The sequence below is a fragment of the Amblyomma mixtum genome, chromosome 3 (assembly GCF_055824585.1).
Source record: "Amblyomma mixtum isolate Tamu chromosome 3, ASM5582458v1, whole genome shotgun sequence".
NCBI classification, from domain to species: Eukaryota; Metazoa; Arthropoda; class Arachnida; order Ixodida; family Ixodidae; genus Amblyomma; species Amblyomma mixtum.
In genome coordinates, this window is record NC_143014.1 from 375,964,320 (window position 1) to 375,976,554 (window position 12,235).

The 12,235-nt window shown below is 45.6% G+C and overlaps 1 protein-coding gene across 1 annotated transcript in view; it reads left to right on the plus strand.

Annotated features, from left to right (window-relative positions):
• LOC149356843 (hemicentin-2-like) overlaps positions 1 to 12,235 on the plus strand; it is a 107,528-nt gene that overhangs the window by 50,209 nt on the left and 45,084 nt on the right. Inside the window, exon 4 of the mRNA XM_089575376.1 lies at positions 4,323 to 4,595. Coding sequence (XP_089431502.1) covers positions 4,323 to 4,595 — 273 coding nt within the window. The remainder of the gene's footprint in view (positions 1 to 4,322; positions 4,596 to 12,235) is intronic.

The window sequence follows — 12,235 nt, forward strand, 5'->3', positions numbered from 1 at the left end:
AGTACACGGGCCTCTAGAATTTCTCCTCCAAAGAAATTCCAGCCGCCGCGGCCGGGATCGAACCCGCGTCTTTCGGGTCAGCAGCCGAGCACCGTAACCGCTGAGCCACCGCGGCGGCCCAATAGGGACTTCAGTTCGCGTGAGAACACACGCGGCTTTGCTGTAAGGGGCAGTAAAGAATGTGGCAACTTAGTTGTCTACCAAAAAGAGGGGCAACATGCCAGGAATACGGTCCGAATGTGATTTACGTTGAGTTTTGTCGGAGATGGCGAGTGCGGCGAAACTGCAGTCGTAGTGCGGCGGCCTAGTTGGCGAGAGAACACGGACACGCACGCAGCTTTATATCTATAGCATATTATTGCAAATACTACCAACGGTCGCTCGCACGTAGTATAATTCTAACTGAGCCTGCCTGAACAGTCAGGCCCGAGCGGTGCGAACTTTTGTACCTGGTAAACAATGTACAGTACATGGCTCTTTCCTGTCCGTTATCGCTCACCCCTTGATGAGTTCTCCCTTTTCGCCCTGCTTTCGCCGGTTCAAGCCAGAGAAAGGGCGGGAGTCAGTGTTAACAAGGAAAAAGAAGAAGTTTATACAGCAAAAGACCGTACAGAGGAAGTAGCACTAATACAAAAGGTTCTCAAAAACGATTTAAAGCCTGCAAGTAAACAGCCTCTATTACAAGCACAGGTTTAACAGGAATTACCAATGCACGAGAGAGTCAGAACCAATAAACACCAAATTATTCCCCGGGCACTGTCGCAGATCGACGTCTGGACAGTCTCGTTGTGGCCGTCCCGTAGACGTGTGCCCCTCTCCCGCAAATCCGTGGGCTTGGCGAAGAGCGGGTTCCGGGAAAGATTCCGGGAAACGTTCCGAGAAAGATTTTTTTTTGGGGGGAGGGGGCGCTCGAGCCCTCCAGCCCCTACCCCCCCCCCATCCCCCCCCTCGCAGGCGGCAGATATGCTGCTAGATAAACCAATTTAAATTCAATCACTGGACACATCGGAATAAGCAGTTACAACGAGTCAGAAGCGCAGGTCCTATGCGGTGTCAACAACCTGGCTCTGAAGCGTTCCTCAGGCTGGCGCTCGCATTCTCCGGCGATTATTGCAGTGTTATCGCACTGCGTAAACAAGTCGAAGCGAGCCGCTGGGCTTCAGGACTCGGTGTCGTCCCTCGCTGGCGTGGCGTTTCTCAGCATGTCGCAGTACCGACCAAGTTTGCCGGCTCATGATTTTGAAAGGCGCTGCAATGAACAGCATGTGTACGTGAGAAGAGGACGCAGTAATCTGTGCGTCACATATTTTGAGGCCCATGTGACCAGTTTTCCCTGATAGTGACCACTTTGCACCACCGATGACATTCCATGTTTTCATTAATAGCCACAGAAAACTTTTCCATTACCTTGAGTTTGGCGCATGATGGCCTGAGTTGCCTATGTGCCATTAAACCCAACACAACAGAACTGAACACAACACAACACAACCTGAAAGCGACGTCTAGCACACCTCAGTGCTCAGAAACCAAGACCAAAATCGCTCAATATAAATAATGCAATGATTATTTAGCGCGCATATATGAATTCCGCAGCCTATATCACGCGTCGTGGGGCAATACGCAACGTTTGAAACAAATAATATGCCAATCAAAAATTTTGTGCCTCCATCCCTTTAAAGCCGAGACAGTGGCAGAAACAATTAGTGCATTTGGCTTTTATTGGGGGCCACTGGTGCGTTTCCGCTTCATAAGTAGCAGTCAGGTATCATCCAGAACTCGTGCAATAATGCGACAAAAACTGCTGAATGGTTTTTAAAAGGAATTTGGGATTGTACAGGAAATCGATGCGATAGATGTTGAAAAGAACGATAGGGTAGCCAGTCGAACTGCGAACTTCATTAAATTGTGTCATTAGGCATTTAGACGTTCGAAAGCATCGCTGGTAAGTATTTCAAGATTGCCTTTGTGTGACCGACTAAAACATTATGAGGCGGAAAAGTGACGCAATTAATTTTTTACCTCAGCTGCTGTAACCATTGGTATAATTTTGTTGCCGTCAACATAAATGAATGACGTAATGAGGGTATGCAAGTTTCATACTCGCTACTATTTCGTGATTTTTTCCATTCTTCATCAGAAATTGTATGCTTAAATAATGAAGCACGCTACAATAATTTGCGTCCCGAACCTACGGGCAGGTCGCAGCGATGCTTTAGTGGTTGTGGTGGTCGGCTGCTACCCGGTTTGATCCCGGCTGCGGCGGTCACAATTGCATGGAGGCGTAGAGAGAAAGGAATTTTAATGAGGAAAAGGTTGAGAGGTCGGCCGGTGGTGACGTGGCCCTGGCCTGCTGACACACACACACACACACACACACACACACACACACACACACACACACACACACACACACACACACACACACACACACACACACACACACACACACACACACGCACGCACACGCACACGCACACGCACACACGCACACGCACACGCACGCACGCACACACACACACACACACACACACACACGCACACGCACACGCACACACGCACACGCACACGCACGCACGCACGCGCGCGCGCGCACACACACACACCTGGCTGGCACTCGCATCGCGGTTAGTAGACGCACATACAACTGGTGTCCTCTGTACTGTGCGATGTCAGTGCGTATTTAAGAAGCCCAGGGGGTAGAAATTATCCGGAGTCGCTTTGGGGACGTTAAAACCCGCAAAACAAACCATACCAAACTACGGCGCTTTTTCCTAACGTGTTTATAATAACATTTCCCGACTAAAGAAACAGTATTAACTGGTTTTCTGTGCAGCTCGCAGTTAGAAGTGTCGCAGTAATCTCAGGAGGATCATCTCACTAGGAAACCGCTCCAAAGGGGCCGAATGGTCGTTAGAACCATGCTATGCAGAATTTAAACAGGATGGCGCTTTAGAGCAAAAACGTACTGGGCAGTATTTCTTCATTACTGATGACGGGAGCTCCATTTTGCCCTTCCCTTCCCTTCGAGTGGGAAACCAACTGTACTTGCCCCCAGACTGTTGCTCCAGCCTGTAGTCACGGGTTGAAAACCACGCGTAAAGTTGCGTCAGCCCTGTGCGAAGATGCTCTTGACTTATACCTTACACGGTCATGAATAATTACGAAAAGAGCGTTTTATAAGTTTTAATGTTTGAAGACGCAATTGATTGTGATTGCATCGAAAGTTTTTTGATAAACTATGTGATGTAGTGCCACTGCATGTAGGCCGGGCAAAAAATTTTCAGTTGGAACTTTTCTTGGAGGTTGATGCAGCTCAGTTGTTCTAGTTGGCGAAAACGAGCCATTTAAGGTTCTCTTCTATACAAAAAAGAGCCTGAAAATGCTTGAAGCGTCGTTGAAAATTTCAAACATGAATGCTGCATCGCCACTGGCGATAGGAAACATTTTTTTTTTTTTTACATGGAGAAACTTTTTATTCCCAATTTTCTGCAGTGGAAGCTTCCAGTTTCCCCTCCACATCAGCAGGGTGTCACCTGAAGACGAAGGGACGTATTTGTGCAGCGCTTCGAACGACATCGGAGTTTCCAGCTCTCCCGTATCGCTGGAAATAAAAGGCGAGTGAGGAGGATGCTCTAATTAGCGAAATAAATGCAGTGCTCAGACTCAGACATACGATTCACCATAACCGCTGTAGTTTGCTCAATTTTGCAGATAATGTACATTTCTTTCTGTGGCTGAATGGTTTTGAGCTGACAAACAAGCTCTGGAAACCACTGTAATCGTAAAATTTAGTGTGTCCAATGATACTTGTCCGTGGGCTGGAAGCCACGTCTGATATTTAGAAATGCCTCTAGTTTTAAAATGAAGTATGAGGAGAAAAGCAACAAGCCTGTTTACTCTTTGGACATCCTTTATTTAGGCACAAAATGCAGACTAGCTGAACTGATTAAAGCTATGATTTAGTTACAAGCAGCGCCACGCGATACTGACATTCTGTTTGGCGTTGGAAATACCACCGGCTTCCCAGAGTTGGTACAATTATCGGTTTTTGTGCAGAATGTTTTGTCCACCTTTATCCGCGCTTGTTATCACTGCGACATGAAAATATTAATATGAGCGTTTCATTTATTTTTCTAGTTTAAATATTCTAGCAATGCCCTGCACCTACTCTCGGGCAAGAATAAGGCTCTCAAACCGGAAGCCACTCGATAATTAAAGCCGGTAGTCAGCGGTCGGAGGCTTCGCACCCTCGCCGTTGTTAGAGTTGGTGCATCGAAGAGTTTTGCTGTCTGCAGTAGCGGTCCACTTGTGGGACTCTGCAGTGGCATCAGTGGCCCCCCAGCTGCGTCTTTCCCCGGCCGAAGTGCGCTTCCGCACCGGCGACCTCGTTCGCGTAACGTGCGAGGCCAAGGAGGGCAGTCCGACGCCATCGGTGAGATGGAGCGTTCCGCCGCCCCTGAGACACCGCGTGGACGTGAACGGCTCCACGGTGACCCTTCACGACGCCAGGGAAGGAGACGAGCTCCAGGAACTGGCCTGCATTGCGTCCAATGCGGCGGGAAGCGACGTACGAAGACCGGCACTCCAGTACGTCGGTAAGGCGCACAGGGCCGCCCCATGGTCTTATTTTGTACCGGCTCTTTTCCCATCCCTTTCTTTTCGAGCTGTTTGTCTCTGGTGATCATGGCGTTTTATGAATGAACCAGCCAGTGACGTCGCTTGCCAGCTACCGTTCATGACGTCAAAGGCGGCAGCTACCTATAACGATGAGGTAAAAAAGTAGACCGCGAAAGAATGGCTAAAAAAGAACCCAAAACTTTTTAAAAGCCGTTTAGTATACGCACTTAAACGGTTTCCACACAGAACAAAAGCTTTTTGAATGATGCATGACGAGATTATTTTTAGGGCTGCCTGTTTTAGTTCACACAGTGCGCAGTAACATGCGCCAAGATTGCTTCTATGCTACTTGTAAGGTTTCATGATGTTCAAGTGTTCCTTTTACTTTTTATCTCATGCTTACAAACGCAATTTCAAGTTGAAGAAGCTATCCACGCGACAACGAAAAAGTGGACAAAAAATTGTGGTGCACGCATCTTGTTCGGTAATTTCAAAGTCTTGAGCAATACCGCGTCTTTAAAAAGTAGCTATTAAAAATAAACTCATCACTATGCTAAGTTAAGTTATTCGTAGTAGAGCAGCTTGTGGAACTTTGGCCTTAAACTGGTTGCCAGAATGTTTCCAGGAGCGTAGGGTTCCTCTGTACTGTTTGGTCATCGGGGCAAGATACTGAGGGTATCTGCGCTCTGATGTCGCTTCCCTGCTCAACCAGGGGGGTAAAGCGTAGCTCGCAAAGCGGTCCACGCATGTAGGTCGCCATCTTGAACGCCATCTTACAACACACTATTGTGGCCAGCATAGTTTTTTCTCGCAGAGTCAAGGATAGGTGAAGTTTGAGTTTGAATTCGGAAAACTGCGGCAGAGATAATAATTATAAGTCACTTTTACGCGTATTTTCAATGTTTTAAACACATTTTGCAATCTTTAGCATACTGATTGTGGTCATTTCTTTTAATATCGGACGATTGCAAACATGTTCACAAGTGAACTGAATAAACGCTCTCGGAGTTTCGGTTTTAAACTTCTGCTTTCGAACTTGATTTCAAGGCACTTAATTCAAGGAGCTGCATACGACAAGGAGTCACTCGCGCTCTCGTTCACCGCGATGCCACCTTGGTGCGTTGATGCGTGGCAAAAGCTCCAAAAGGATCGGGCACTTTGCATCATTTCCGAGTAAACGTGGGAAGAGATACATATGCACATTTCACGACAACTGTGTACTGTAAAGCGTGTGAATGAAAATCTCCCGCTCTTGGAACTCTCTTTAAAGGCGGTTGACACCAAGCGAATGAACCTTGCAGCGGCTTACTTTTTCACGGCATTAGACTTTCTTAACGCCATTGCCTCAATCTGCTTGACAGAGAACACATTGGCGATACTTATAAAGGATGCAGGTGTTCTTGCTTAAATGCGTTTTATTACGATTTTCATCACTAATGCATGCGGTAATTAAGGTAACATTGTTGAAATGAACGGCCGCGCAACGACAACGGCACAAGAAGGACATGGTCAGTCTACCAACTGTTTATTTTACGGAAAAGAGGCACACTTATGATCCTCAGCTCAAGCATCTGACAGCGCATTATTGCTCCGAACACAGCCAGTGGCCGTAAATCGGCATGTAAACAAGACAGCATACATGTAATCGCAGGACCCTTCTTATCCCGTGCGTATAAAGTACTTGCGGCACTAGCTTCTCATAAATAGGTTTTGAAACCAAACAGAGGAATAAAAAATATGTCAGCAAAAAAGCAGTGTCACACATTAGAAGCAAAAGCAGTCATAAACAACAAAATAATAACAAAAACTCACCACAACAACCAACCAAGCACCCAAAATTTAATGCGCACAATGCTGGAAATGAAACGAAGGTTTCTCGGGCGGTACATGGCGTTTCATGCATTTCTGCCTCCACCTTGTTTCACTCGTTCGTGATGAAGCTCTGAGCGTTGCTGCGTACGAAAAATCCCATTATGAGCTCGTCTCGCGCCCGAAAAGACACGGCACCGTCTTCCTCGGCGAAGGAGAAAGATAAAAAAATAAACGCGAGAGGCCCGCGGTACTTTAACAAACCTTCGACATTTAATATAACAAAACGCTGAACATTCAAAACAAACCAGGCAGAGCAGTTGCTCCATTTACCTTGGGCATTCGTTTCCTTTGCGAATTGTGTTCGCCCTTTTGGGGCCAAAGCAAATTTCCGACGTGCATTTGCACTCGACAACAGACAACATGCAAAATCCCGTGCGCTCTACAGACGAAATACACTCCAGCGCGTCACAATCGCGGTACTAGCCTTCAAATAACAATTCAGAAGTCACAAGCCACCTATATGAAATTACAGTCGGTATGCGACACTGCACACCATTGAAAACGATCCAAACGCGACGATTTTGCCGTTGTTTACAGCAGTTTAGAGCAGTCGAGAGCTACTCTGCATACCGCCATCTTCCCACGAACTACGTTGCCAGGTTCCAACTCCGTTCTTTGCCCAGATTTAGAAAGTGACAAAACAGCTGGCAACACACGCAAACCGTTGTGTGATGGCTGCGTTCATGCATTGCCCACTGGAATGCATGGGCTCAATGGGCAGCTTTCCCTCTAGAGTTGGCTGTATTAACTCTATGGGCTCAACACCTCAGGTCACAAGCATGTACGTACTGTGAGTTTCAGGCACCATTGAGCTAGAATGGGAGAGTGTATCTGCTGCCCTGCTTTTGCGGCTCCAGAATGCCAAACAGCGGCTCATCGTCGGTCACAAAAGTCACTTTGCGTCGTTGCCTCTCCTGTAAATACCACAGCCAGAACTGCACGGTCAAGTTGAGAGTAATTTATTTATTTTATTTATTTATTCAATAAACCCCTAAAGGCCCTCAATCGAGGGTATTACATAGGGGGGAGCAATGACACACAACGCAAAATAAGAATGAGCAAGCACCAAGGTGCAAAACATAAATACAAAGAGCACATGTAGAAAACAAAAGAAGAAACAAACAAAAACCTGTAGTATACATTGTAATTTACACGAAAAAAAGAACAGATAGCGTTTTAGAGGCAATAACAATCGCAGGAACAAAACAAAATAATAAAACAGCTCAATGCAGCAAGTGGTACAATCAATTAGTAAAGCTAAACAGACATTTGGGTTAGAAGGTCGTGAAACTTGTTAAGATCCCTTCCAGAAGCGATGTGTGATGGTAGATTATTCCAGTCGACTATAGTACGTGGTACGAAAGAGTTAGCAAAAGAAGTGTGGCATGATATGCGTCTAACTTTCAGCGGGTGGTCGCGACGTGGAAAAAAAGATTCAGGTGATTGAAAAAAATCGTTATGGAGCAGAACATGATGGTAAAGTTTATGGAAAAGGGTCAAGCGTGATAGTTTGCGGCGATGTGATAACGTATCAAGTTCGGCGCTAGCCTTTAGTGCGGTGACGCTAGTATGACGAGAATAATCAGAAAAGATGAATCTAACGGCACGGTTTTGCAAAGATTCCAAGTCATCTATAAGGTACGCTTGATCCGGGTCCCAGATGGCCGACGCATACTCGATTTTAGGCGGTATTAAGGTAACGTATGCTAGTTTTTTTAGGTGAAAAGGCGCTTGTTTAAGGTTACGTTTTAGAAGACCCAGAGAGCGGTTAGCAGCTGCAAGAATATGGCTAATATGGTAATTCCATGTTAAATTGGACAGAAGGTGTAGTCCCAAATACTTGTAGGAAGTAGAAAGTTCAACCGGGTTATTAAGGAGAGTGTAAGATGTCGGAATGCGGCAAGACTTGCGAGTGAAAGAGACAAGTTTAGTTTTAGAGGAATTAAGGTTTGGTTTGGTTTATGGGGTTTAACGTCCCAAAGCGACTGAGGCTATGAGAGACGCCGTAGTGAAGGGCTCCGGAAATTTCGACCACCTGGGGTTCTTTAACGTGCACTGACATCGCACAGTACACGGGCCTCTAGAATTTCTCCTCCAAAGAAATTCCAGCCGCCGCAGCCGGGATCGAATCCGCGTCTTTCGGGTCAGCAGCCGAGCACCATAACCGCTGAGCCACCGCGGCGGCTAGAGGAATTAAGGGTCATTAACCAAGAAGAACACCAGTTACTAATGGAATCTAAATCAGTTTGCAAAGATTGGCGGTCAGAGTCGTTAGAAATGCTACGGTATATAACACAGTCATCAGCGTATAATCTGATTTTGGATGATACGCAGGCGGGTAAGTCATTTATGAAGATTAGAAAAAGTAAAGGTCCCAAAACGCTTCCCTGGGGAACACCGGACGAAACGGGTGAGGAGGACGAAAGATGATTATTGACAGAAATGAACTGAGATCGACATGCAAGAAAAGCTTTAACCCAGGCAATAACATCGGAATGAATGTTCAAGTGGGTTAGTTTGAGCAAAAGTCTGTGATGGGGGACCCGGTCAAATGCCTTAGAGAAGTCAAGGAATAGCGCATCGACTTGTTTGCCTGCATCCACTGATGAAAAGAGGTCGTGAGTGAAGCCGGAAAGTTGAGTGTCACATGAAAAACCCCTTCGAAATCCATGCTGGTATTTGAATATGATGTGGTGCTCAATATAGCTGATAATATTAGTGTAAACAACATGTTCCATTAGCTTAGATATGGAGCTAGTTAAGGATATTGGACGATAGTTGAGGGGATTAGAGTGGTCACCAGATTTGAATATGGGTATTATTTTAGCTACGCGCCAATCGCTAGGAATCGATCCAGATGATAATGACTGCGCTCTGATGCACCAAATCTACGCGATGCAAAAGCTTAATGTGCCTGTCGCCCAAAACTGTCTTCTAGGGGTTTGGTCTCATCGTACTGTGCCAGCACTGTACGCTTCAAAAGTAACTGCCTCAACTCTCCAAAAGATTTTTGGTACTTCAGATCCCTTTCCACTTTCTGTTATTCTGCAGCCGTTCATACACCACTGCCGCTTTTGTGGCTTTTGGTCTAGAAGATGATCATAAAATGCGAGTGGGTCTAAAACACCTTTAATTAGGGCGTCTTTGTTCGCTTGTCCGGGTGCCGCGTGCGCGCAACTTTGAGGGTCAGGTTGTGTCTTAGGCGGCCCACAGTACTCGTTCTGTGAACCTGCTGCTAAGTACAATTTGTGCACTTTGAATTCAAGGCGCACTGAGGACAATGACTTGTTCCCGCTTCGCGGGATCTGGAACGTCTTATGTAGCAACAGGAGTAAGGGAGCATTTGCACATTAGTTTCCACTCGAGCATAGCTGTGCGAAAGCTTCAGTGCTTCCAAAGAAACTTCGTACTTGGAGAAGCACTGCTTCTGGTCTGGGGATCGAATATAGGCACCTCCGCTTGGCAGAGCAGTCGCTATGCCAACTACGTTTTCAATTACGATCTTTGTGGGAAAGCTGTATAGCTGTTCTTTTGTGGCCGTGTGGCTGCGCTTGGGTGCATGCTAATAAGTAAATAATTGTTTTTTGTAACTTTACTTTGCTTTCGGAACTTCACCAAACACAATGCAAACAGGAACTTGTCACCTTGTTTCCCTAACCCACAACACAATAGCCGAGTCACAGTAATACTTAGATTTATGGTTCTTTCCTTTGTGTGAGCATATAAGGTTTTACTCACATTTGGTGACTGCGTCGCTAGAACAGTGTTCCATTTTCCAAATGCGGCTTTTTTGGCTTGGTGCTGTATATTGTGTCGAGCGCCCGTGACAAAGCTGTTAACACGCGCGCATGGTACGTGGTTACGTGCACACGCGGGGGAATAAAGACTCGAAGAAGAAGACATGCTACTTCCTGCAGAACACGCACAGGTAACACCTGACACAAAATTGCATATGTTCGTAATCGCGTGGCTGGTCACCTGCGAATCATTAGCGGAGTAATGCGAATGTTCGAGCCGTTAGTTTGTACTTATAAAATCAATAATGCAGTAAATGAGCGGGTTCACAACCTCAGATATCTGCGTGTAGCTATTCGCACGAAGCTAACAAGGATTGCTCATGTTTAACATGTCGTTCTGGCGTCGCTTAGAAGGCTATAATTGCTTGAACGCCTGAACCACTGCACCAGTACCACTAAACTCGCTGCCTATACACGACGCCTGTTAGGCCACTGCTCGAATCTGCCGGGGCTGTGTGGGATCCACAGAGAAAGAACGACATGAATTACATTGAAAGCATGTAAATCTAAAGAAAATATTTATTTATAATGTCTACAATAGACGAGCTTCTGTCACTGATCTCTGAACGCGAACTCACCTCTCAACACTGGAATTTCAGCGTTGCCTACATTGTCTATAAAGGTTGCTTAGTATCGTTAGCAATAAAACAAAAATGATATACGACACATACGTCAAATTTAATCAATGAAGGGAAACAAGAGGTGCGCATACAAAAGAATTGTGATGCCACTGACTAAATTTAACAATTATTGCCTCTCGTTCTTCCTCAGAACTATAGCGGGGCAGAAGACCTTAAAACAAGAAATTGTTAATATGTCTTCGGTCGAACTCTTCGTATCTGCCTCGAAATCTTTGTAACGAAGCGCGTTATTCTTTGTGCCATCAGTTCGTTTATTTTGTTTGTGTGTTCAATTGGCGTGCTTCTATGGTTCACGATGTGAATGTCTTTTTTGTGGACGTTTTGCTTAAACGCTTTAATTTTTAAAATTATAGGTATTACCCACAATCTTTCATGGCTACATGTCGCCCTAATGTTTCTTGTTGATTTTTATTTGTGTTGCAAACTTCTTGATTTTTCTTCGTGTAATCACGCATGCCCGGAATGCGAAGAGAAAGTTGGCAGTATATAAACAAAATAACACAGTATCGCTTAACCTTGGAACCTCTGATTACTAAAGTATGTAAGGCACTCACGACAGCTGCGTCTACGAGCAGCCATATACGTTTACGCCACGCGTAAACGCAAACGAAAACGTTACGCGTGGCGACGTTTACGCCACGCTCAAAACATCGTCGAGCTTTCGCTGCTGTTATCGGAGCGAGGGTCTCTCACGACGTGAACTGCAGCATTTCAATCCGCTCGTCGAAGGGTTCTGGCTGATCATACTTTTGCCAGCACACACAACGAAAACTCCTGCACCCTGGAGACTCTTATGAACGTTCTGAGGGCGATCTCTGTTCCTGTAGGCGCACCTGTGAAAAAGAAAATGTGTCGAATTCCAGAGTTCATCGAGTGCGCAGCTCAAGAGCAGTGGGCTTGACTTTTTAGTCATGCGTTTTATTACGAAAACAAAATCGGCATTGTACAAAGTTATGACTAGTCTTTAATGGTTTCTTCATTTGAAGCTGCGTTCATTGACTATAATATGAACATTTGGTGTCCGAGGGAGACAACAAGGGGGCAGACTGATAAGTTCCCTACAGTTACAAACCAACCAGTTACAAACCAAATGCACATGAAGTCATTTCCCACAGGTTTCACGATGAGCATGATCGCTCCTGTATATAATAGCGTATGATGATGACGAAGTTGCACCGAATTTTATTCTTTCAGTTGGGAGTGTGGCGTTCCTGTGTGTTTAACTAGCACCGCATATATTTTATTGCCAGCCATATTACTTTGGAATCGGATAGATTTGGACAGCTAAGTTCATTTACTGTTTGTTTA